Source organism: Notamacropus eugenii, chromosome 4, assembly GCF_028372415.1.
Source record: "Notamacropus eugenii isolate mMacEug1 chromosome 4, mMacEug1.pri_v2, whole genome shotgun sequence".
Classification (NCBI taxonomy): domain Eukaryota; kingdom Metazoa; phylum Chordata; class Mammalia; order Diprotodontia; family Macropodidae; genus Notamacropus; species Notamacropus eugenii.
In genome coordinates this window covers 229,539,212-229,564,862 of record NC_092875.1, presented here as the reverse complement: position 1 = coordinate 229,564,862, position 25,651 = coordinate 229,539,212, and the positions used below count along the sequence as shown (strand labels likewise).

The 25,651-nt window shown below is 38.7% G+C and overlaps 1 protein-coding gene and 1 long non-coding RNA gene across 7 annotated transcripts in view; one reads left to right on the top strand and one right to left on the bottom strand.

The window, feature by feature from the left end:
- The window catches only part of PTPN2 (protein tyrosine phosphatase non-receptor type 2), a 109,234-nt gene extending 83,839 nt beyond the window's left edge, over positions 1-25,395 (bottom strand). For 3 of the 6 annotated variants that reach the window (XM_072604194.1, XM_072604195.1, XM_072604192.1), the window contains exons 1-2: positions 24,230-24,653; positions 1,086-1,176 (exon numbers count right to left, since the gene is read on the bottom strand). In XM_072604194.1, the coding sequence (XP_072460295.1) occupies positions 1,086-1,176; positions 24,230-24,304 (166 nt within the window). In that variant the 5' untranslated portion in view covers positions 24,305-24,653. Of the gene's footprint in view, positions 1-1,085; positions 1,177-24,229; positions 24,654-24,927 lie in introns of those variants that run through there. The other 3 variants (XM_072604197.1, XM_072604193.1, XM_072604198.1) reach the window with 2 other exon arrangements.
- On the top strand, positions 9,155-10,073 carry LOC140501025 (uncharacterized). The gene is made up of 2 exons (XR_011966023.1): positions 9,155-9,244; positions 9,938-10,073. It is a non-coding gene; the product is annotated as an uncharacterized lncRNA (long non-coding RNA).
- Positions 25,396-25,651: the final 256 nt, after the last annotated feature.

The following is a 25,651-nucleotide window of genomic DNA, read 5'->3' as shown; positions in this document are numbered from 1 at the left end:
CTTGTCACCACAAAAAGAGATGCCATAAATATTTTTGTATAAAAAGGTCCTTTTCCTTTTTTTTTTTCAAAATCTCTGATATATAGACCTAGTAGTGAGTGATATTGCTGGATCAAAGGATATGCATAGTTTTACAGCTCTGTGGCCATAGTTCCAAATTGCTCTCCAGAAAGGCTGGATCAGTTCACAACTTCATCAACAATGCATTACTGTCCCAATTTTCCCACATCCCCTACAACATTTATCACTTCCTTTTCTGTCATATTTGCCAATCTTATAGGTATGAGGTGGTACCTCGGAGTTGTTTTAATGTACATCTTATCACATTAATAGTGATTTAGAGCATTTTTTCATTTGATTATAAATAGCTTTGAAATCCTCATCTGAAAACTGCCTTTTCATATCCTTTGACTATTCATCAACTGGAGAATGAATTGTATTCTTATAAATCTGACTCAAGTCTCTATATATTTGAGAAACAAGGCCTTTATCATAGAGTTGTTGTAAAAAATTTCCCATTTTTATGATTTCCTTCTAATTGTGGATACATTGGTTTTATTTGTACAAAACCTTTTTAATTTAATGTAATCAAAATTATCCTGTAATGATCTCTATCTCTTGATTGGTCATAAATACTTCCCTTATCCATAGATCTGACAAGTAAAATATTCCATGCTCCCTTAATTTGCTTAAGGTATCACCCTTACTGTCTACATCACACACCTATTTTGATTTTATACAGTATGAGACATTGGTTTATACCTAATATTTGCCAAACTACTTCCTAGTTTTCCCAGCAGTTTTTCCAAATGGTGAGTTCTTATCCCAAAAGTGGGGATCTTTATGTTTATCAAACATTAGATTACTATGATCATTATCTATTGTATATTGTGTACTCAAACTATTCCACTAATTCACTTCAGGTAGTTTTTCTAATGATATACCCAGTTGACACTGTTCTTTTACTTTTATACTTAAGTTTACATTACATTTAACTATTCAGAAGTCCTAACTCCACTCCCCAACCACCACTCCAAGCCCAATTGTACTTTTTATTCCCTCCCCCCAAATCCCTAAGTACTTACATGGGCTGACATCTCTGTATCTGTTTCGATTTCTATTTTCTAGAGATTTCGCCACTTTATGAGGGTAGTCATGGGACTGATTTCGAATTTCCTTAAAATAATAAAAATATACTTTAATAATCAAACTTCTCATATTGTATACAACAAAATAAAGACTTACTTTCCCAATCATTAAATAAACTATCTTCAACATAAAAACGAGCAAGAAAATATATGAAGGAATGTATTTAAAAAGTTACAATTTTATTGCTATAATAACCATACTGATGAAATTATTGGTCTACTGGAATTATTACTAAGTTATAGAGAGAAGAAACAGTATCCAATATGGTACACAAAGCAGTAGAAACAGTACTTAAGAAATTGGGGAAAACAGTTGAATAAAACCAAATATACACCAAGGAAAACAATGCTGGAGGCAATATAATTTCGAAAGCACTGAGGGATTATTTCATAAGACACCTCAGGGAAATAAAGATTAAAAAAAGGAACATAAAAATCACAAATATTAATATCCCCCCAAAGATAATAAAGAGAACACTAAACTACCTAAATTCAAGCCACCTTTTTCATCTTTACAAAAACTTGATGAAATGACAGACATATGCAATGAGGGTATCATTGATGAAAACAAGAAGGGAACAGGCAGGCTTTCACAAATCCTCCACAGCACACTATAATTTTAGTGTCACCTAAGTGACTGAAAGAGTGAGAGATTACCAGACCCCATTGTATTTACCAGTTGCTGATTATAAGAGAAAGAAAAAAGCTCCCTGGAAGAACAAAAGTCTTAACAAAGAGATCTAATAGTTCCTCATGATAAAATTATACAAAATTTCCTGTAACTACTGATACAAATCTGTTCAGAGATCCTCATTATTTAATGCTTAAGAGAGGCATAAAAAAAGAGAAGCTCATCAAAAGCATTTTCCAAAATCTCAGGGAATACCCTGCACAACGGTTGAGCAGTAAAGCTGCTTGATGCTTGTCCAATTTCTCTTCTTTACATGTGATACTAAGCTGAATGGAAGCAGTTAATGCTGTGAAAAGGGTGATGAATATGGAGTCACAGGACTCACCAGATCTAAATCTCAGCTCTGCCATCTACAATTTCTTATTTGGCCAATTGTTTAAACTGTCACCTGTCAGTTATTTAATCTGTAAAACAAAGGAGTTGGACTAGATAATTTCTAAGGTCCCTTCCAGGTGAAAAAAAATTCTGTAATTCCAAGGCTGAGATACAATAAAAAATAAATTAGTCTAAAAATTCATATAAAATAAACTAGTGGATAACACATCTTATTGTCTAGACCAGTGGTCTCCACTCAATAAGCATTTATTAAATAACTACTATGTGCCAGGCATTCAACTAAGCATTGGGGATATAAAGAGAGACAAAAGATAGTCCCCCTGCACTCAAGAAGCTCACAATCTAATGGGGGAGACAAAAGTAAACACATGTGTTGTTGTTCAGTTATTTCAGTCATGTCCAATTTTTTGACCCCATTTGGGTTTTCATCACAAAGATACTGGAGTGGTTTGCTATTTCCTTCTCCAGCTCATTTTACAGATGAAGAAGCTGAGGCAAACAGGGTTAAGTGACTTGCCAAGGGTCATGCAGCTAGTATCTAAAGCGAGATCTGAACTCAGGAAGGTAAGTCTTCCTGACTTAATCCCTGCATTCTATCTACTGCACCACCTAGCTACCCCAAACAAATGTCTACAAACAAGGATAAATGGAAAATAAAAGAAAGAAAGCACTAGCATTAAGAAGCTAGGAAAGACTTCCTGTAGAAGATGGGATTTTAATTGGGACTTAAGGGAAGTCAAGAAGCAGAGATAAGGAGAAAGAGCATTCCATTCAGGGATGGGGATAGCCAGAGAAAATGCCCGGAGCCAAAGGATGAAGTGTTATGGAGGAGTAAGGAGGCCAAGTCACTAGATTAAAGAGTATATGGGGAGAGGGGAGTGTAAGGTCCAAGAAGACTGGAAAGGCAAGAGAGGGCTAGGTTCTGAAGGACTCTGAACACCAAACAGAGGACTCTCTCTATTTGATCCTGTAAGAGACAAGGAATCACTGGAGATTGTTTAGTAGTGGTGACATGATTGGACCTGCTCTTTAGGAAACTCCTTTTGGGGGCTGAATGGAGGATAGATTGGAATGAAGAAACATTTGAAGCTTGCACCAGAGTGGTGGCAATATCAGAAGAGAGAAGGATTATTGTATTCAGACAGGGAGAGAGAAAATGAGTAAGTCAAGGATGAGAGGGATGACAACTAGGTTGCAAACTTGAGGGACTAGGAAGATGGTGTTGCCCTGTACAGCAATAGGAAATTAGGGGTGGAAGGTAGAGATTAGGAGGTAAGAAAATGAGTTCTGTTTTGGACATGCTGAGTTTAAGATATCTACTGGGCATCCAGTTCAAGATGTCTGAAAGGCTGATGGAGATGTGGGACTGGAGGTCAGTCAACAGGTTAGGACAGGATAGTTAAGATTTGAGAATTTTCAACATAAAGATGGTAAATGAATCCACGGGAGTTGTTGAGATCACCAAGTGAGGTGGTATAGAGGGAGAAGAGATGAGGGCCCAGGACAAAACCTTGTGGGAATACCTACAGTTATAGGGCATGAGCTGGATCTCCACACAAGATTTATATGTAGCACCTCAAACTCAACATTTCCAAATTCATCTTCTTTCCCTGAAAATCAGCCTTTCTTCCTAACCTTCTTATTATTGTCAAGGACATCACCACCACTTTAAGATTCCAACCTGAATATCCTCCTCAATGCCTGACTCTTACTTACCATGTATAGTCAATTAATTGCCAAACTGTGTCATTTCTGCTTTCATACCATCTCTCTTTTGGTCCCATTCTTTCCATAACAAGCCTTTGCCTAATACAGACTTTCATAACTTCAATATTAAAATTGTTTCCTAGACTGTCTCAAAGCTCTGCCCAATCCATTTATTCTTTCAAGGAGAAACTAAACTGATTTTCCTAAAATATAAAACTGACCATGACATATTCCAACTCAATAAACTCCAGCAGCTCCCCACTGACATGAGGATCAGACATGATCTCTTTCACATCTGGGCCTTATCGCATCATACAAAAATATAGCAAAAATATTCAAACGTGAATAAGCAAAACTACGTAAAGAATGAAGAATGAATAGATAGTGTAAACTTGCTGATGAGCTGAAATTAGAATGCTTGGTTTTGCATTTTATATAATTAATTACTACTACACACCCAAAAAACATCACTCCTGCTGAAAACTGTCAAGTTCAATGACTACTCTGATCTATTATTTGATTATTGTATTGTATATTTCAATAAAAAACATACAAAAAATTTTATCTATTTGGCTAGTTATACCAATCAAATTAACAAATTCATTACTAACAAACATGTATAAATCTGTCTTATCTCCTAGGACACACAAAAAGGGTTTTCCTCAACCAATGAAAGATTTAATCACATTTCCTTCACTAAAAATATTATTATAATTTTTACCAAGGACAAAAAAGTTTTATACTATTAACATAAAATAAAACGTTTACATTATTATCTGCATCTCAACCTTTTTCATTTCTATTTTGTATGTTAAAACACGCATGTTAGTACTTTATTTGCTTAGTTATGTATGTTTATTGGGTATGAAAGAAACATGGCACAGTTGATAGAATGCTGGTCTCAGAGTCAGGAAGATCCTTGAGTTCAAGCAAGGCTGAGTAACCCTGGGCAAATCACTTAACCTCTGAGTCCTCAGTCTCAGAGATTCGGAGAGTCTTAAAATGAAAGACAAGGTGCCAAAATAGAGTTTCCTCACTCAGGAGTTCTTCTTAACCAATAAAATCACATGTCTAGACCCTATGTCTAATTCATATTGGGGCACGTACTCAGTTTTTTTTTAATACTGATAAGGCAACATCAAAAAGTTTGAAGACCATTGATCTGGACTCTGGAAATGGATAGAATTGAACAGGACAAAGAGCAGAGCTTTTGATAAAGCGGCTTCCTAGGACAATGACGACTTTAAAAACAGTTGTAAAATCACCCATGGTGATTCTTTATGACTAAATCCTGCAGCACCATAAAATACAAGAAATCCAAATTGAAGGTAACCCAAAGGGCAATGTGGAAATGTAAGATGGACAGTAATTGGCCAGGGCTATTTGTAACAATGACATAGATGCAAGAAGTGGTATAAGAAATACTATGGAAGAAACATATGGTAAGAAAAGAAGGTGGGCTAATCAGGTGACAAGAAGGATTAAGAGATGGACACCCTGAGTGTTCCACTTGCACTTGTGATGTAAAAAAAGATCTAGAGGAAGGTCTCCAGCAGGTTGTATGGTTAATGTATTTTTAATGGAATTAATGTATTTTTAATGGAATGGGAAGATCTTTCCGATCCATTAATAGGCCTATGTGACCTACTTAAGTCACATGGAAGCCTAACTCACATGAGTTTGAATCACATGAAGCCTGTGGTGGGAGGAGCTTGCTGAACAGGTGGAGCAGGAAGGATGTAACAGGAAGAGGCAGAGCTGGGGCAGAGCTGTGAAAAAGCTGGTCAGACTAGTCAGGGCTGGGAAAAAAAGAGCAGGCAGCAACTGGCAGGAGTGGGAGAGCTTGTTTGTGATTTCTTTAAGGGAGCCTATTTGTGAGTTGTTTAAGGGAGCTGGTTTGTGGGAAACCTAACAGAGGGAAGGGATGGGGATGGTAGTGTCTCCTGCATTGTTATTGTGTATAGATTTCTTTGTTGCTATGATGGATTTGTCTTTCTTGTGTTTGAATAAATGTTTTGGTTTGGTCTTCCATGTGAAGAGTCTTATATTTTGTGATTCAGAACTACACTGGCATATTAATAGTTGCTGTGAGTGCTGTGAATACTGCATTGGTGATACACAGGTTGAACAGTTTCTCTGTGGAGGACCTTTGGAAGAACATGGACGTGAATCAGGCAAAATCAATACTCTCAAAGAGGTGAAAGAAAAAGGAAAAAGGATAAGTACAAAAATGTTTCTCTCTTTGTTACATACAAAGAACTAGAAATTAAGGGGATGCATTCTGATGCCAAACACTGGGCCTGCAGCGCACTTGGCCCACAATTCTATAGTGTAGCCTAAACTAGATTAAAATGTAATTAGGAAACATTTAATAAAAATAAATATAATAAAATATGGATAATATTATTTTTTTAAAAGAAGTCAATATGTGGGCTTCAGGGATCCTGATATATGAACTATGGTCCCTGTTTCTATTTGAGTTTGAAACCAGTAGACTAAACAAATTATGGTATATGAACATAATGAACTGTTAGTGGACTAGTATTTCCTGTAAAAATGAACTATTTCAGGGAAACCTAGGAAGACTTGTATGAACTTGTACGTAAGCAAAGTGAGCACAACTACAAGAACAGCAGTATTCTATTGGAAGACTTAAGAATTCTCATCAATGACCAAACATAATCCCAGAGAACTAAAACCTTCAATGGCCCTACTGTCTACAGGATAAAATCTGAAGTCCTTGAGTCCTCAATTTGACGAGTGACCCTCCGCTGAAACTTCATTTGAGAAGGAAAGCAGCACTAACAACATAGCATCAACCTACATTTCTACTTAATTTATATTAATTCCTTATTCCCATACTCTATGTGGACTGATTACTAATTATTCCCTGAATAATTAGCATTTTTCCTTCTCCTCAGTGCTATGTGAAATCCAAGGTGGAAAAAGTCTAGGGGTAGAAAGACTTCATGGAAGGCTGCATAGTGAAACAACAAGCATTGATTAAGCACCAACTATAGGTACTGTATAAAGAAAGGCAAGAAACAGTCCCCACTCTCAAGGAACTCATGGATCTAATGGGAAAGACAACATTCAAACTATGCACAAACAAGATGTATATATCTATCTATATCCATACAGATATCTATCTCTCTGTTTCTACCTACATGATAAATGAGACAGTCACAGAAGAAAGGCACTAGGATTAAGGAGGCCTGGGATTAGCAGATGTGACTTTAGCTGAGACTTGAAAGTAATCAGGTATAATACTTGAGGCTCTAAGGCCCAGCAAGGTTACTTGCCTAAGGTCACACAGGCAGTATGTGAAACACTGGAATGTGAACTTAACATCCTTTGATTTCAAATTCAGTGTTCTTTACCTTATGCTGTCTGTTTGTTTTTTTTTTTAAAGTTTAGAGAACACATATTATTATCTAAATCTATTTTTCTTTGCAAAAACCTATTATTACAGTGACATATTCAGATATTTTACATACCTTATAATAAAACCTTATTGGCTGATTGTTAGCTAACATTAATGGTACCTGAGATTAAGCAACCTAGTAGAGTTCTGACAAGGATTTAAGAATCAGAAAGTATAGGTTCAAATTCTGGGCCTCCCCTCTCATCTCTACACCTCAGGATAGTTAAACCACTCAATTTGAACAGCCTTGGAATAGCACTGCCCAGATGATGAGTCACTGAGTCAATATACACCTCATTCCTATATTTACAGGCAGCCCCAGACCTGAAGACCATGCTTTATCCCTTCCAGTCATCTACCAGGACCTAGCCAGAACAAGCTCTGCCATAATGCCCATAAAACCTTGACCTCTCTTTTTGTTCAAGGATAATAATAAAATATTCTCAATGCTACTGGAAAGATTTTGACAATTTACTGCTCTCTATCTCCACTCACAATTCCTATGATTGTTTAGATCAAAGTTCTTTTCCCTGACCACAACTCCCTGGTAGTATATATAATTTAAGCTGCCTGAGGGCAGGAGATATCTTACTTGTGTATTTGTGCCCCCATCACCTAGCATAGCCCTTGGCATTTAGCTGATGGCTAATAAATGTCTGCTGAGTAACTGAAGTCACAGCTTTGTCACTTATTAACTTGGAGTAAGTACTAAACTTAGAGAAATTTAGAGTCTCAGTTCCCTCATCTCTAAAATGACCAACATACTTGTACTATCTAACTTGGAGTCGGCATGAGTAAAGCATTTCTAAATGTAAGTTATAAAAATGTAAACTATTATTATTATCCCTATCTTGGGGCAAGAAGTCACAAAGTAAATCTAATGTTTGTTGAGTAATTAAAAGAAACCATAGAAATTCAATCAGAATGAAAACTGGCCAAAAAGATAAGACCAGTAAGGGGGAAAAAATATTAGTTCACAGAAATAAAGTTCTCCTCTCTCCTCCTTTGGCACCCCACATCAACCCCAAGTAAGATTTGTTTTTACACACACACACACACACACACACACACGGTTGCTCATCCAACTTTAGTGGCCAACTTCACCCAACTCTCACTCCTCACTCACCCGGGGCTCCAAAAAGTTGTTGCATGCCCAGTCCTGAGGATTCTGAGGCCCCTCCCAGCTTGATTTATGTATTTATTTTTCTTTTCTGTTTAAAGGGGCCATCCCCTGACTACTTTTTAAAGAGGCCTGTTCACTGAATGGGCATTACCTCACTTTAAGTGAGTCCCTGAAAAGGCTTTAACCTAAAAGGCCAAAGTCTCCCATTGCATGCTGGGCTGTCTCCAGTCATCCTGATGAATTTCTGGTCACTGGATCCAGATGGATCAGGAGGAGAAAGGGAGTCTAGTGACCTTGCACAGCCCTCCTTCTCTCAAAACAAAGTCAAGTGCAAGTCATGGCATCATTTCTCTGATGTCATGGTCCTCTTCAAAAACAAAGGACAAACACAACAATAACAACCTGTATGCCCAATGGCCACACCCACCGTAGTCTCAACAGACCAGCTAAACCAGGTTGAGGGTAATCAACAGACATGCCTCAAACCTATCGGTGAGGTAGGGGAATGTATACCCCAAGCATATAAAGAATTTTCAGGCAGGATGGGTGGATTAGAACCATTTGTGAAGTAGGCCCTACAGAGTGCCAAGGGCTTGGAAGACACCAAGGTCATCCACTGCATCCCAGGCCGTTGCCAGTAAGCTTGACTTTGTCCTGTCACTGGACTTTGATGACTAGAAGAGAGAGTGAAGTTGACTACTTTGTATGACTGCTTCACTGAAATCCAATTCACAAGCAAAGTCAAGACAACACCTTGTAGAGTCCCTTGTCCTTCTGGAAATGGATAAACAACAAGCACTATGAATGGGACTCTGGTAGGAAGAATGGATTATAAAATTAAGAAAAGGATGGATGAATTGAGATTTGAGGTTGAAAAGGCCAAACAATGAACAAGCAAGTGCAGTGGAATTGGAAGAAGGGGAAAAGGAATGGAGGTTTTTAGGTCTTTGCTGGAAAGTTGCCTTTTGCTCGAGCACCTAGAAAAGATGAAGCAAAAATAAAGCTGTTAAGGGCTCATTCTAGGCTCAAAAGAAGGAAAAAGGAGTTTCATATCTTCTTCTAGGTGATGTCACTTCACTAGGAAGGAGACAAGGATACACAACAGAATGCTCTATTTACAGAAATAAAGTTTGTATATTTCAACAATTAAGCAAATATTTCTTCGGTACTAGTTGTTTACATAGTGCTTTAAGGTTTGCAAAACTCTATACAAATTCCAATTCCCAGCAACCCTGGGATGTAGGTGCCATTATTTTCCCCATTTTCCTGATGAGGAAAGGGAGGTAGACAGAACTTAAGAGATTTGCCCAAGGTCACACAACTAACTAGTAAGTGCTGGAAACAGCATTTGAACTCTGATCTTCCTGACTGCAGATCCAGCACTCTATCCACTGTGCCACCTAGTTGCCTTACTAGTTATACACACAATACTGTGCTAGGCATTGGTGGAGATAGTTTTAGTTAAAATAAGATTCCTGCTAGATCTTAACTTTGATTTTATCTTTCAGGAACTGCCAACACCTGGATGTCCTGTTAGAACCAGAGCCCAAGATGCAGCCAAACCTAACTACGTATCCCACCACCCCACAGGAAGAAATGAATCAAGCAATAATAAACAGCCAATATGGTCTTGTTTTCAATTTACTTATCTGTGTACATGTTTTATCCCAAAGGAGTTTAAGCTCTTTAGGGACAGAGAATATTTCCTTTTTTTGTTTATTTATGCTCATCACCCAGCACAGTGACTGGCACATAGTAGCTTACAAACTACTTAATGAACTGTTGTTCTAACTAGAAAAAAATACTTTGATTTCTAATGCTTATGATGGCTACAGAGAAATTTCATTAATAAAAAGGCAGCAAAACAGATAGTCCCCATCTACCTACCTTTCCAGTCTTATACAGCACCCTCAAGTTTGCAATGCTCTTAATGAATATCTCATTTTAATCCTCACAACAACCTTGGAGGATAGGTGTTATTATAATCTCCATTTTACAGATAAGGAAACTGAGGCAGCCAGAGGTTATTAGAAGTTATTAAACTTGCCTAGGGTTCCATATCCAGTAAGTGTAAGGTAGCATCTGAACTCAGTTCTTCCTGACTCCAGTTCCAGCTTTCTGTCAACTGTGCTACCTAGGTGCCTCACATTACTCCCTTTCCTGAACTTGACAAAATGAGCCATAATGGCCTTTCTGCCATCATGACATTTCATTTCCCTTTCCTGTCTCCAAACTGTCCCCTATGACTAGGATACACTCCCTCTTCATCTCTAATTCTTAAAAGAAGAAAAAAAATCAAAGTTTAGCCCAAGTTTCACCTCCTACATGTTTCGTAATCTCCTCAGCTCCTGGAACCCTGCCCACCTCTACCTCCCATCATTTGGCTTTATTATTATACATTTCACATATTCTTATACACGTGTATCTCTCCTTTGGTAGAATAGGGTGTGCTTTAAAAAAATTTTTTTTTTTTCTATTCCCAGGGCCTAGCAAATATTTAATACGATGTAATGTTTTACAGTATAGTGAAGCATTTTCTTATATTATTTCATCATTACAACCATCTACTGAGGTAGACAGTACAAGTGTCATTATCCCATTTTCAAATACCATTTTACAAAGGACCAAATAATAGCTCAGAATCACAGAACTAATGCCCAAGTCAGAAATCTATTAAGTCTCCAAGCTGGACTACAAACTGAGGTCTTCTGACTACTAGTCCAAAGTTATTTCTACTATATTATGTGGCACCAAGTATACAATATGGAAAAAAACCTTAATAGGAAAAAAAAAAATCAACTGCCTTTAATGCTTATTTCACTCACTTCTCTAAACTTGATGGAAAGCAAGAAAAATTAGGCAGGAATTAAAATAAGAACTTACTACAGTATGTTATGCTACTATAGCATATTCTGATTGTACTGAATCATAACACATTTTATTGTTTTTGTAATTGGTTACAGTGCTGCCCTAAACTCTATGTGTATGTGTATACGTACTTCAGAGTGATTTATATGATATAATATTATAATTTAGAGTTGATTAAATATACTTATAATTATTTCTACTAAAAGTTGATCAGGGCCCAAAGCAGGAATATAATTCCCTACTATATCACTGTCCCTAGGAGAAAATCATTTTTTCAACTTAACAGAACCTTTTCAAGAATCAACCAGTCTTACACCAAAAGATTAACTGTATTAACTTAGTCAAAATTTCCTTCTTTCAAAGGCCTCTTAAGACTTACTCCTATCAAAAAGATCACTGCACCAAACTGTACATAATGTAATTTTAAAATATTTTACTTATTTGTTCATGTCCTTGGCTCTTATTGTTGAGTCATCTATCAATTTGTTTCAGTTTTGATTCAAATAAATGTCCTTTGAGTTTGCCTGAATAAATATGGTCTCATTTGGATCCATTCTTACTTACTCCCTACCTATTTTAACCCATCCTACATTTATTAAGCTAATAAATCAAAAAATGTTTATGGGCACCATAAACATATGTGGAGTGTGGTGGCTGGCAGCATAATACAGTGGAAAGACTATTTGATATGGAGTTAAGGGACCTGTAATTTAAACACCTGCTCTGTCACTATCTTATGTAATTTTGGGCAAATCATCTAATCTGTTTCCCAGGTTCCTTATCTGTAAATTGAAGGATTGGATTAGATTACCTCTAAGGTCCTTTCTATCTATAGAAAGTCCACAGGAAAGAGATTTTGAGTTAAAAAGAACCACAGAATCCATCAAGTCCAATCCCCTAATTTCAGGTATGAGGAATCTGAAAAACAAATAGGTTATGTGACTTGCTTAGAGTCACAAAGCTAGTCTGAATCCAGGTCTAACTCCAAGTCAGCTATCTACCTACTATTCCATGCTGCCTCTCACTAACTATGATGTCAATGAAAATACCCCTATATCTGCTCTCAGAAAAGCATTGACCAAACAGCAGCTGTGTGACCTTGGCCAAATCACTTGAATCTCAATTTCCTCATCTGGAAAAACAGGGACCCTTTTTACTTTAATTCAATAAAGATTTCAACAAGTACAGAACCACCAGATTGTCACTGGCCCTATTCTGTTCCAATATTTTTGTCTACAACTTGGAAAAAGACATAAGTGACATGTTTATATTTCTGGGTATCACATGACTGGAGGAAGAGGTATACACTGGATGAGAATTAGGATTCAGAAAATCAGCAAGATGAAATGATAGGCTTGGAAATTAACAATATGAAATTTAATATGGATAAATGTAGAGTTAGCTCAAAAAAATTACCTACACAAGAATGTAGGAAATCTAGATAGAAAAAAAAAGCTGTAACACTGGCTTCCTCCACTTCTCTCACTCATTTCTTTACTCTTGCAATCTGGTTACTCAAGAGAAATTGCTCTCTCCAGTTACCAATGATCTTCTGATGATCTTTTCTCAATCCTCATACTTCTTGACCTCTCTAGCATGTGACACTTCCTCTTGTTATAGTCTCCTGAGTTTTTATGACATTATTGTTTCTTGTTTCTCCTACCTATAAAACTATTCTCAGCCTCCTTTGCTGGATCATCATCTATACTGTGCGTTCTAACTATAGGTATACCCTCAAAGCTCTGTTCTAGGCCCTCTTCTCAATCAATCAACAAACATTATTAGGCATCTACTATGTGCTGGGCACTGTGCACTGGGGATACAAAGAAAAGCAAAAAACAGTCCCTGTCTTCAAGGAGTTCACATTCTAATAACATACAGAACACTATATGTAAACTATATATGGAATAAATTGGAAAAAACAAACAGAGAAAAGGCACTAGAATTTTAAAGAGGGATCAATAACAGCTGTCTGTAAAAAGTGGGATTTTAGTTGGGATTTGAAGGAAAGTTAGAGAAGAAGGAGGCAGAGTTCCAGCCAGTGAAAATACCTCATGTCAATACATGGGGTGTCTTTTTCGAGAATAGCAAGCAGGTCAATGTAGCTGGATTGCAAAGTATGTGGCAGGGTATAAGGTATAAGAACACTGGAAAGGTGGAGGGCAGGCAGGGAAAGGGTAGGCTTTGAAGGGCCAGAGGGTTTTGCATTTGGTCCTGGAGGTGAAGGGAGCCACTGGAGTTCACTGAATAGGAGGGGGTCAGGCCTGCACTTTAGGAAGGTCAATTTGACAATCAAGTGCAGCATAAGTGAAGTGGGGAAGAGACTTGTAGAAGGCAGACCAAGTAGCAGGCTACTATAATTGTGAGGTGATGAAAACCTGTACCAGGGTGGTGACTATGTCAGAGGAGAAAAGGGGAGCATATCTGAGAAATGTCATTTAAGTAAAACTGACAGGCCTTGCTAATAGGTTAGATATGAGGAGGGAGAGAGAGTGAAGAACTGAAGATGACATCTAGGTGTCAAGCCCAGGAGACTGGTGGTACCCTCAACAGTAATGGGGATGTCTGGAAGTGGGAAGTACTTGATGGTCAAGATACTGGTTCAATATCTTGTGGACATAATGAGTTTAAGAAGTCTATGGGACAACCAGTTTACAGGGATTAATAGGTAGATGGAGATGTGAGACTGGAAGTCAGTAGAAAATTTAGGGTTGGAGAAATAGGTTTGAGAATCATGAGCATAGAGAATACATGGCTGATGAGATCACCAAGTAAAACAGCATAGAAGGAGAAGAAAGAGGGCTCAGGGCAGAGTCCTGGGGGACAGCCAGTGTTAGCAGGCATGACTTGGACAAAAAGCAAAGAAGCTGAGGAGAACCAGGAGTGTTTGGAAACCCTATAAAGATGAGAAGAGGGTGATCCGCAGTGTCAAAGTATACAGAAAGATCAAGAAGGATAAGGATTGAGAAAAGGCCTTAAGAGATCAGTTTTGGTTGAATGAGCAAGGCAGTAAAAAGTTAAGAGAGTGAAGAGAGGTAGTGGAGGCACCTATTGTAGAAAGCCTTCTCAAAGAGTTTAGCCACAAAATGTAGGTGAGGTATGGGAAGTTAGCAGGGATAAATGGATCAAGTGAGAGTTTTTTGAAGACAGGGGTGACACGTCTGTAGGCAGTAGGGAAGCAGTCAGTGGACAGGAAGAGACTGAAGATAAGTGAGGGAATGGGGATAATGGAGGAAGAAATCTCTTGGAGAAGCTGGGATGGAATGAGATCACTTGTGTAAGTAAAGGAGGAAGATTAGCTTTGACAAGGGTCACCTCTTCATTTGAGAAGGGGAAAAGAAGGAGATTGGCAGAAAGCATCTGAGTGATGTAAGATGAAGAAGGGAGAAGAGGAACTCTTGGTAAATTTCCTCAACTTTTTCAGTAAAATATAAGGCAAAGTTCTCTGCTGAGAGAGTGAGGAGAGTTAATTGGGGAGATTTAAAGGAATTGCCTCAAAGCAGTGAGGACCCAGTAAAGGTTATGTAACAAATCTGTAATAGACACAGTCTATAACACCCTCTCTTGAGGACATCAACAATGGGTCCAATTATCATCTCTATGCTGATGACTCCCACATCTACAATCTACATACCTGGGACTTTCCATAGCTCCAGTTCTGAATCATTAACTGACTATTGGACACTTCCCTTTGGGCATGCCATTGGCACCTCAAATTCAACAAATCAGAAATCGTTATCTTCCCTCAAAATCCTCTCCTTCAATCACCCAGTTGTGCAATCTTGCTGGTATCCATGGCCCATTCTTAACTATCCCGATATCTTTCACACTGGTCCTTTTTTCTCCACTTACACCTCCACTACCCTAGTTCAGGCCTTCATCTCTTACTTGGACTACTCTAATAGATTCAAGTCCTATACACTGCCTTCAGTCCCTTCCTACTGTGATCTTGAAGAGTCAAGAAGTTGATAATTCTAAAGCAAAGGTTTGCCCATGTTATTCTCTTACTCAATAAAATCCAATGGCTCCCCATTGCCTCTAAGACCAAGTAGAAACTCCTCTTTAACACAAAGTCTGTCACAATATGGCTCTAACCTATGTTTTCAGGCTTATTATACATTATTACCCTTTATATATTTTATGGACCATCCAAGCTCTCTAGCACATATGACATTCCATTTCCTATCTCCATGACTTTGCAAAGGCTGTCCCACATGCCTAGAACCCTCGTCACCTCAGGATCTCTAACTTCCTTCAAAGATTAGCTCAAGTATCACCTCCTACATGAGGTCCTTCTTGATTCACCCAGTCAATGCTTCTCCTCCTAAAAATCTTAATAGATATAAATATTTGCATGTATGTATGTCTCTCCCTATAAAATGTGTGATCCTTAAAAGCAGAACCTATTTCAATTTTGACTCTGCATTCAAAGCAGCTAACACAGGGGTATGTAGCAGAGGTGGTAGTAGTAGTAGTAGTAGTAGTAGTAGTAAGTGCTTATTGATTGTTAAATATTAAACTGCAACAGGATGGAATAAGATGTTTTTCATAAACTTCATTTTCAACACACCACTCATTTCCCTAGGGTTTTTATCAAATAGGGATTTCTTCCAAGTTACTATACCTTCTTGAAATTACTGAACAAGGTATTACTGAATTCTTTTCTGATTAATCCTAATTTAGACTAGTTTTTAATGCACTGCAAAAAGCTTTGATGATCATGACCTTATAGTATGATTTCAGATCTAGAAAAGCTGTTTTCCCTTCAGTATTACTTTTAAAAATTATTTACCTTGAGATTCTAGACCAGAAATTTGTTTCTGTTATGGACCCCTTTACAGGGAAAACTGGTGAGGGCTTCTGCCTTCTGCTTATCAAATTTTCAGTTAGAATTTAAAAAAAAAAAAAAAAAAGGCAGTTCATACGCCCTAGGTTAAGAACTCTTGGCTCTAAAACTTTTATTCTTTCAAATGAATTTTGTTGTTCTGTCTTGAACTTTTAAAGTAACCCCTTGGCAATATGACTAGTATGGCATTAAAACTAACAATATAGGTTACATTTGTATTATACTGACATGGCCCAATTATGAGCAATGAAAATCCCTCCAATTATTTAAATCAATCTTAATTTCACGAAAGAATGTTTTTATATTTGTGTGTATGTCTTAAGTATGCCTTCACTGATTAACTTTCAATTGTTTTTATACATTTTCTAATTATTTGAATGTAACTTCTTTTTTGAATGTTAATTTTGCACTCTAGTTTACTGAGTAGGGAAGTGGAATTGTTAGAACTGTACTTAAGAAAAATCACTTTGGCAGCAATGTGGAAGATGGAGTGGAGTGCAGAGATTTGAGCCAGGAAGAGCCATCTAGATACTACTGCAAAGACTAGGCAAGAAGTGAGGAAAATCTGAACTAAAGTGGTGGCCAAAACTATATATGAGACATAATGTAAAGGCAGAATGTCAAGATTTGGCATTATTAGAGTGAGGAGTCAAAGATAACGCTAAAGTTACAACCTGGGAGACGAGAAGAATAGCAGTACCTCTGATACTTCTCCTAGAAAGACATACTCTGCTAATTTCTAATCTCTTCTCCTTGACATGCTCTTTTTTCTCATGTCTACAAATTTCCCAAGTCTTCCAGATGTTGGTTATGCAGAGGGTTGCAATTCCCTAAGATGAACTCTAAAATCAGGGCTCAAGTTTAACAAAAGTACAAAATGTTCTTCTCAAGAATTACCATTTTGGACAGGAATTAAATTTCTAATTTAATCTTTTATCTATTCCAAAATCCTGAATGGTGCCTTGCATATACACTTAATCAATGCTTTCTGAAGTTGAACTTCCAACAATGATAATTTACTATAACAGTAAAAATAATTTACTTTTGCCAAGAAAACCCCATGTGGGGTCCCAAAGAATCAGACACAACTGAATGACTGAACAACAATGGCAACAGACATTTATGTGGCATTTGAAAGTTTGCAAACTGCTTTACATACGTTTTATCTCATTTGAAATTCACAACCTTGTGAGGTAAGGACTACAGGTATCACTATTCTCATTTTACTGATGAGAAAACTAGGCTTTCTAGAGGTTCTAGAGCAATTTGTTCTGTCACATAACCAGTGTTAAAGGCAGGATGCAAGCTCACATCTTCCCAAACCTATGTCAGAAATTCAAGAAGCCTGGCTATTTTCAGGAGATGTATCCAAAAGTAATATGGATTGACTTGGGGACTCTTACTTCTTATAAAATTTTGCTGACAATATAGGTATCACCAAGAAACAACTAAATTTAAATGTAACTGGTAAAAAAACTATTAATTTGGGAGTAATAAATTATCTGCATGCTCAAATGAAAAGTAAAGAGATGCTGCAATGACAATAAAAACAAGAATGACAATTCTGATGAACTGCAAAAAAGAAAAAAGTTGGATTAAATAAGTCAATGTGCCCCCAACACCGTCTGGGTTAACCAGTGTCTTGACCAGTCTATAAAAACAGTAAGAATGTCAGAAATCCCTTAGAGCCACTCAATCCAGTTACTATTTCTTGATGAAAGTATTCCTTACACTTTCCAATTCCCTTTGCTCTGATGCTATATTTGCCAAGCAGTCTTCTGATACTGACTTAGTGTAAACTATAGTGTAAACTATTGGTAACAATTAGGTTCCCTACAAAGAAAAGGATGCATCCATTAGTTCATACTATATAAATGTCTGATACACTTTGCAATACTTCTCACAATAAATTATAAGTCCTTAGCACAAGGACGCAAGGTTAAATTTTTTTTTATCATAGTAACTGTTAACAAGGCCATCTAATCTAAGTTGTAGAAGGGTTTAAATCTTTATCAATGAAAGCCCACAAAAATCACTCTTTTAAGTACTAAAGTTAATGAAATGGCTTTATGAGTAGTTTGCTGTATTTGTTTAGTATGGATCAATTTCCTAGGGTTATTCAGAAAATAAATTTCTGAACCTAAAAATCTGAGGACTAGATTCTTTGGACCCCAAAGGTACATTATGCCTTGACATTTTAAACTACAGATCCATTCAAATCAAAGAAAAATGGGGATTCACTGATGGAATAAAAAGTTAAATTAAGAAAAGCAGTGGCATCTAGTGATCACAGTGTGGGTCTGGAGGCAGTAAGACCTAGGCTTGAATCCTGCTGTCGACATTTGCTTTGTGACTATGTCACTTGCTATGTGACTAAGTCCTAACTGTAGTATTTACTTCAATAAGTTGTTTTAAGGTTTAAATAACATTTCTAGCATCCAATCCCTTCTTGCCACTCACACAAATTACCACCTAAACCGAAGCCTTCCTCATCCCTCACCTAGATTCTTTCAACAGCCTAATTGGACACCCTGCCTCAAGTCTCTATCCCTTCCAAGTCATCCTCCAAAGATAGCCAACACCATTCTTTTAACTGAAGTTCTGATATGTGATTCCTCTAAGTCAAACAACTCCACTGGCTTTCTATATTGCCTCTAAGATAAAACAAAAATTCTCTTAGTTTTTAAAACCTTTTACAACTTGACTCCAACCTGTGTTTCCCTCTCCCCAGTCAACATTACTTTTCCTCCCCACACTCTGCAATCTCACTGATTTGGCCTCTCTGTTTCTCTCACTCCATCTGTCTCCAGGCCTTTGCAATAGGCAACCCCAAAGTTGGAAATGCACTCCTCCTCATCTCAGTTTCTCTCTTCCTTTAGGATGAAGCTCAGTTACCATTTTCTGCATGAAGCCACTCCCAATACCTCCAAATGCCAGTGTCCTCCCTCCCAAACTACCTTGAATTTAACTATTTTGTATATATTTGTATTTATTAACTATTTATACTATACAAATTTTTATATGTACTTTTCTCCCTCATTAGACATAAGTTTATTTACTGTAAGGGAGGATTATTTCATTCTTCTGTATTTGTATCCTCTGTTGTTAGTACAGAACCAGGTAGTAGTAGTCACTTAACAAATTTACTTTTTTAACTAAGTTAATGTATGCAAAATACTTTACAAACTTTAAAGCACTTTTGTGAAAGTCAGCTATCATTATTACTGTCAGGGCTGCAAGAGATATTCCATTGGGGAGGCTCAGGCTGAAAGGAGAGCTAAATGGACATAAGAGGACATAAGACGTGTAACTGGAGTGTCTAATTGAAAACAGTTACTTTCAGATTATCTCCAAACCATGTCACCTGCACCACCATTCTCTTCCTTACACTAAAATTAAGATTCCTACCTGGGTACCATAGCAACCTAGAAAATACATGCCAAAGGCAAGTCTCTGATTAGGGCACCCCCAATTCCAAAACCATGCCTCCCAATCAAAATTCCAATCCTTTCAGTGCTGACCTCAATGAGTAGTTATTTATAGAAGGAAAGCAATCTCATAAAAGCAATTGACCCTAAATTGAGAATAATTAACAGGCCTAATTATGGTGGGGGGGAGGGGGGTAATGGGGACAGGGGTGAATAGTGGTATATTTAAACAGAATTTTTTAAATCTTTAAATGTATTTCTAATTGTTATAATGTGTGCAGGAGATGCTTTTGGCAGGGAAGGCAGGATTTGTCAACTCTAATATTAATTCAACAAATCTTTATGAGCCTGTGGAGACAAATACTAAGATACACTATAGAATAAACATGTGCATAATCACCTAACTTCCCCATTACTGTGGAGGACACCACCATCCTTCTGGTCACCCAGGCTCATTCACAACCTCATTCTATATTCCTCACTCTTCCTAATCCCACATATCCAAACTGTTGCCAAGTCCTAGTAATTCTATCTCATGATACTAAAACAGGCCCTAATATCTCAAATTTTGACTACTGCAATCAGTGATCTGCTATCTGGTCTCCCTGCCCTCAAGTCTCTCCAAACCATCCTCCACTTTGCTGTCAAAATGATATATTCCTAATGCACAAGGTTATGTTTCCATTTCTCTCTCTCATCCACTGCACACACTCCCTTTCCCAAGTGATTCAGTTTCACTTGCTCCCTGTTACTTAAAGTATCTAACATAAAGGCCTTCATATCTGCCCTCTGCACCACTCACCCTTACCTATTCTTCCAGTCAATGACACTAGCCTCCTTGCTATTCCTTGTACATAACATTCTAATCTCCTGTTTCTGGGCACTTTCACTGGCCATTCCCCCAAGGAAAGCACTCTCTAATCTCCACCTCTCAGGTTTTCCTGGATTCCTTCGTTTCAGATAAAATCCTACCTTCTTCAAGAAATCCCTCTGTTCTCCCTCAATGCTGGAGCTTTTCCTATTACCTCCAATTTGCACTGTATATATCTTACACGTATAAATTATTTACATGTTGTCTTCCCTATTAGAATACGATCTCCTTGAGGGCAGGAACTGGTTTTGACCTTCTTTGTATCCCCCATGCCTGGCATACAGTAAACCCTTAATGCCTGCTGTCTAGATTTAATCAGTTACTAGTTGAATGGGTTATTTTAGATACAGCCACCCATTTTTCCATACCTTAAGTCACTGACTGAGTTTTTCCTATTTCCCTTTTCTCCTTCTCTTCTCCAGTCTCACAAAACCTCATATGTATTCTAATTCCTTCTAATAAATACCCCAGGCTAATATAGTATACAGCTAGTTGTGTCTGGAAAGAGTTACAGAGGAAATGATTGAATAGTTTCAAAGTACTCTTCTGATGCTTTCAAGAGACTAACAGCAGTACTTACAACCAATGTTTGTCAAGTTAACTAAACTAGAATCAACAAGCTATTTAACTATTGCCTAACATGAAAAGAAAGGAGAAAAGGAATTGAAATGGGATAGATAAAAAAAAAAAGTTAACTTAGATGGCAAAAAAAAAGTCTTTATTTTTCATCACTCCGTAACTGAAATTTAGCATTTCCTTCCATTATTTAAAAACATCACTGAGGAGAGGACCAACAGGTTTACTAGACTGACAAAGGGGTCCAGGACACACAAAAAAAGTTTAAAAACCTGACTTAGAGCATAGTAATAAAATCAAATCTGAAAGAGGCCTTAAAGATCATGTCCAATGTTTTTAAATTATACTCCTTATAACCCTGTTAATCCAAATTATGCTAATAGATATTGAGAAACTTCAATGCTACTGATTGAATGCTACTTGGTTCCTTCAAAAATGTGAAATTATGTTAAAAAAAACTCATACTTTTTTTCAGCATGACAATAGGCCAAGGTTCTTCTGCTGAGTTTCAATATTTTTCCAACTCCTTTAATACTGAAGGTATTAATTAAGCTCCTCAAACCAGTCATGTATGCATAGCATCAATACAGTAGAAGCCCAAATGTATATCAAGGACAAACTGATTTATAAAATCTAAACTCACCATTTCCTTCAATGCACCCCAATTACTTCCAATTTCTACCTGTTCAGGCACCAACTCTTCTATGAACCCTTATTTGATCTCAGGTAAAAGATATTCCTCAATCATTAAAATTCTCATGACATGTGACATGACATGGACCTCTCTCATGAGTTATATTACAACTTGGATTATACTCACAAACATGTTTTATCTTCCCCTACTAAATTCTAAGTTCCACAAGTACATTTTACCTTTGTATCCCCAGCATCTAATATAATGTCTTGTAAATAAGTTGGTTTAAAAAAACTATTTTTGCAAATTAGGTGACCTGATTCCTATTAGCAAAGCTGGAATAAGAATCTGGATGTTCTGGTTCCTTGAATAGCCTTTACATTGCCACTCTTAGGGCTAAGTGTGACTGAATTCTATATCCTCATTACTCAAACTTTTTCCCACTTAAACTCTTATAAGTTTAAACTTCCCATCTTCCTGCCATTATTATTATGTTTTTTCTATAGGTCTATGATGATGATACATTTATGGCAGAGAGTAAATTCATAAAATTATCTAAAGACTATCTTCTATTTTGTATTGACCAAGTTAATTCTCAATAGGTTTAGACAAATTCTTAAGCATTACCCATACACACTATCTCAAATTTGCATGCTGATGTCAGGAGCACATTGGAAACAGATGCCTCTGCTAAACTAAATGTAACTGAAGAAGACAGAGTTGACAGGCACCTCATACTAGAATTCTCACTGGAATCCACTTGAGTTTACTTAAGGTTTTCTATGATTAAAGAATTTCTTATCACCTGAAGCATCTTTTAAAAGTCAAGACATTATTTCCAATCAAACACATTATACTTATGTGAAGTAGGGCATTAAAAACTGGTATAGTGGAAAGAAGGCAGCAGATGGGCTCTGGGGTTCAAGTTCTAGCTCTGACCTGACTACTGACAAGTATTCCTTGAGAGTCTTGCTTTCACTTAACCTCAAAGATTAACCTCGAAAGTCATCTAGTCCAATCTTATTTTGTAGATGAAAAAATGAGACACAAAAGCAAAGTAATTTGCCTAAGTTTACAAAGGTAGCTAGTAACAGAGACAGGATCTGAATCCAAGTCCTTTGACTTCAAACCAGCACTCTTACTACTACGTTCAGTCGTTTTTCAATTGTCTGATTCTATGTGACTGCATCTGGGGTTTTCTTGGCAAGGATAGTAAAGTGGTTTGCCATTTTCTTCTCCAGCTCATTTTACAGATGAGGGAACTGAGGTAAACAGGATTAAGTGATTTATCACACACCTAAGTAGGTGTCTGAGGCCAGATTTTAACTCAGGAAGATAAGCCTTCTGATTTCAGATCAGGGACTCATCCACCTCATGCCCTCCTACCATTATAACACACCTATAAATCTTACAGTGACATACAGAAATAAGCTATTATGTAATAGTATGTCTAACAGAGTAGGAATGAAGAAAAATCAACTAGTTACACAGGAAATTTTTTAAAATGGAATTCTCTGGTACAGGTTATCATCTCACATCCCTTGTCTCATGTCTGATAACCCATACTTTGGGTTCAAACTAAATCATTTTTAAAGATCCCTCCTCTCTATCCTTTCCAATGTACTTAATTATGTTCTAATGTGTATGATTTGTGTGCATCCTTCATCAGCCAGTGCACTCCTTGAGGGCAGAGAATGCTTCATTTCTTATCTTTGTAATCCCCAGGGCCTTGCATATATTAAATACTTTACAAATATTTGTTCAGTTGAGAATAGAAACTTGGATAAAGATGAATTGTAGTTTTGCTTGATTTAAAAGGTACAGCGCATCATTTGTTTAAATTTCCCCATATATATACAGAATATCTCAAAAACAGCTCCCAGATCATAGGTCCTGCTTCCAGCCCAAGCCCTAAAATATCTTTCTGAAAACAATCCCACCTCCCCACCCCTCAGAGATGTGGCCTGTCAACTGCTTTGATGGGTACTGCAGCCACAGCTACTGAAGACTCTGAAAAGACAGCTCTTGCCACCAGTCCCTGAAACTAACAAATGATTCAGTATCATAACTGATATGACTGTTAGTGAAAATGACATTAAAAAGAAAACATCTGCTTTGCCACGGAACCCTAAAGATTATGGTACCTACCTTTCCACCTTATTTTGCAGCTTCAACTTCTTATATATGTCCCTTCCCAAGTTAGAATGTGAGCACTTAGCTCTTGGTATCCCCAATGCTTAGCATAGTGCTTTGCACACAGTTATTACTTACTGAATGAAAAATGTTTCTTCATTCATTCATTTCATTACAAAAAACAAAACACAAACTTGGAACTCGGACAAAGTTTGTTTCTTCCCTCCAGCAACATTCACCAATGACTCTAAGTTTGGAAAATTGTAACTACACTAAATGCATTATAGTTAATGCGAAACAAACGGAAGTGAAGTCAATTCCATTTGGCCCAGAGCTCATTTTAGAAATGGCTACCGTGTTTACAGCCCGAGGGTCAAAGTGGCCTCTCAGGGAATCATCAGGACTGCAGATACACTCACAAGTGAAGGAAGCACTGCAACTCACCTGGCTTTGCATAACCTTTTCAAGTGCCATATGGAGATCAAATCTCCCCCATCTGATCCCCACGAGAGGCAACATAAGAACGAAAAAACGCACCCAAACTCATCCCCTGACTCGTTCTGCCTAAACCATGGGGGGCTATGGAATAAAGACCGATTCCACAGGCCCTCTTCGCTGCTCCCACTCAGAAGGCAGGGTGCGGAGACGGGTAATTTAACAGTCCGGGGGCCCAGAGGGAGAAGCTACATCCTTTGGACTTCTGTGGCCATGTGCATGCAGCGCAGCTGTGGCAAGGGCAATGCCAGTCTCTCCGCCCCAAAGCGCCTCCCAGGGGTTTAGTGCCAGGCCGAACCAAAGCAAACCAAGGCGAGCCAGTCTCCACCCACCACTAGAGGCCGCTGTAAGCCCCTCCTCGGCCTCACGAACCATGCCTGCGCCTGCGCACACCAGAGTATACGACTTTAAATTTATTTATTTATTGAGAGAAAAGAAATCCCGGACGCAGGCGCGCTTCGCCGCCGCCCCGCACTCGGAGCGCGCACCTGAACGCCAGCTCCCGGACAGCCCGCGCGCCTCGACTCGGTCACTTCCGCCTAGCGAGGGGAGAAAAGAGGGAGGGAACGGGAGGCTTGAGGGACAGCCCGAGCCCTGACCCTTCCGAGTAGGCGGCGTCGGCCGCCACATTAACCCCTAAGACTCACCAAGTACATGGGCTGCCACCGGTTCTCAGCATCCACCTCCTCAAACTCCCGCTCGATGGTGACGGACATGGTGGCGGGCGAGACCTGGCGCGAGTAGAGCCGCCGCGGCCGGAGAGGCACATGCCCTGTCCTCGCTGTAACAGCCGAGTGCGAGTCGCACTCGTCTCCCCGGCGGCGGCCGCCTGACGCATGCGCGGTCCGCTTTCCCTGCTTTCTCCTCCTTCCCGCTCCCCCCTCTCTCAACCCCCAGCGACGACGCCGAACACCAGCTGCTCGCGGCCGGGAAAGTACCTGGAGCGTAGAACGTCAGCACGCTGAGTTGGCGCGGAAGAGGGGGGTGGAGGGTGCCATTCTCCGGTCTCGAGAGAGCCGAGGGAGTGGTCCCCGCCTCGGGGAATCGGCGCCCAGGTGGGGAGGGGGCGGGGTCGCCAGAGACCACCCTGCGGGGCCGCGAGATCGGGAGGGGGCGGGGGGAGGGCGGGGCTGGAGGGGGCGGGGCGAGGCTCTCAGGCCCCGCCCCCTGGACGAACGCCGAGGTCTAGGCGGCTCAGCGCTCCCGCGTGGAGGAGAGCGACGGGCAGAAACTGGGGAAAGTAACCGAGGGGAGTCCGGCCTCGCTTAGCGCGCCTCTGCCCGCGCCCCGTGCTCCCCGCCCGGCTCCGGGCTCTGTGATCTGCCCCTAGTTTGTTTTCTTTTTCCTCTCAAAGTCTGTCGATAGCAGAGG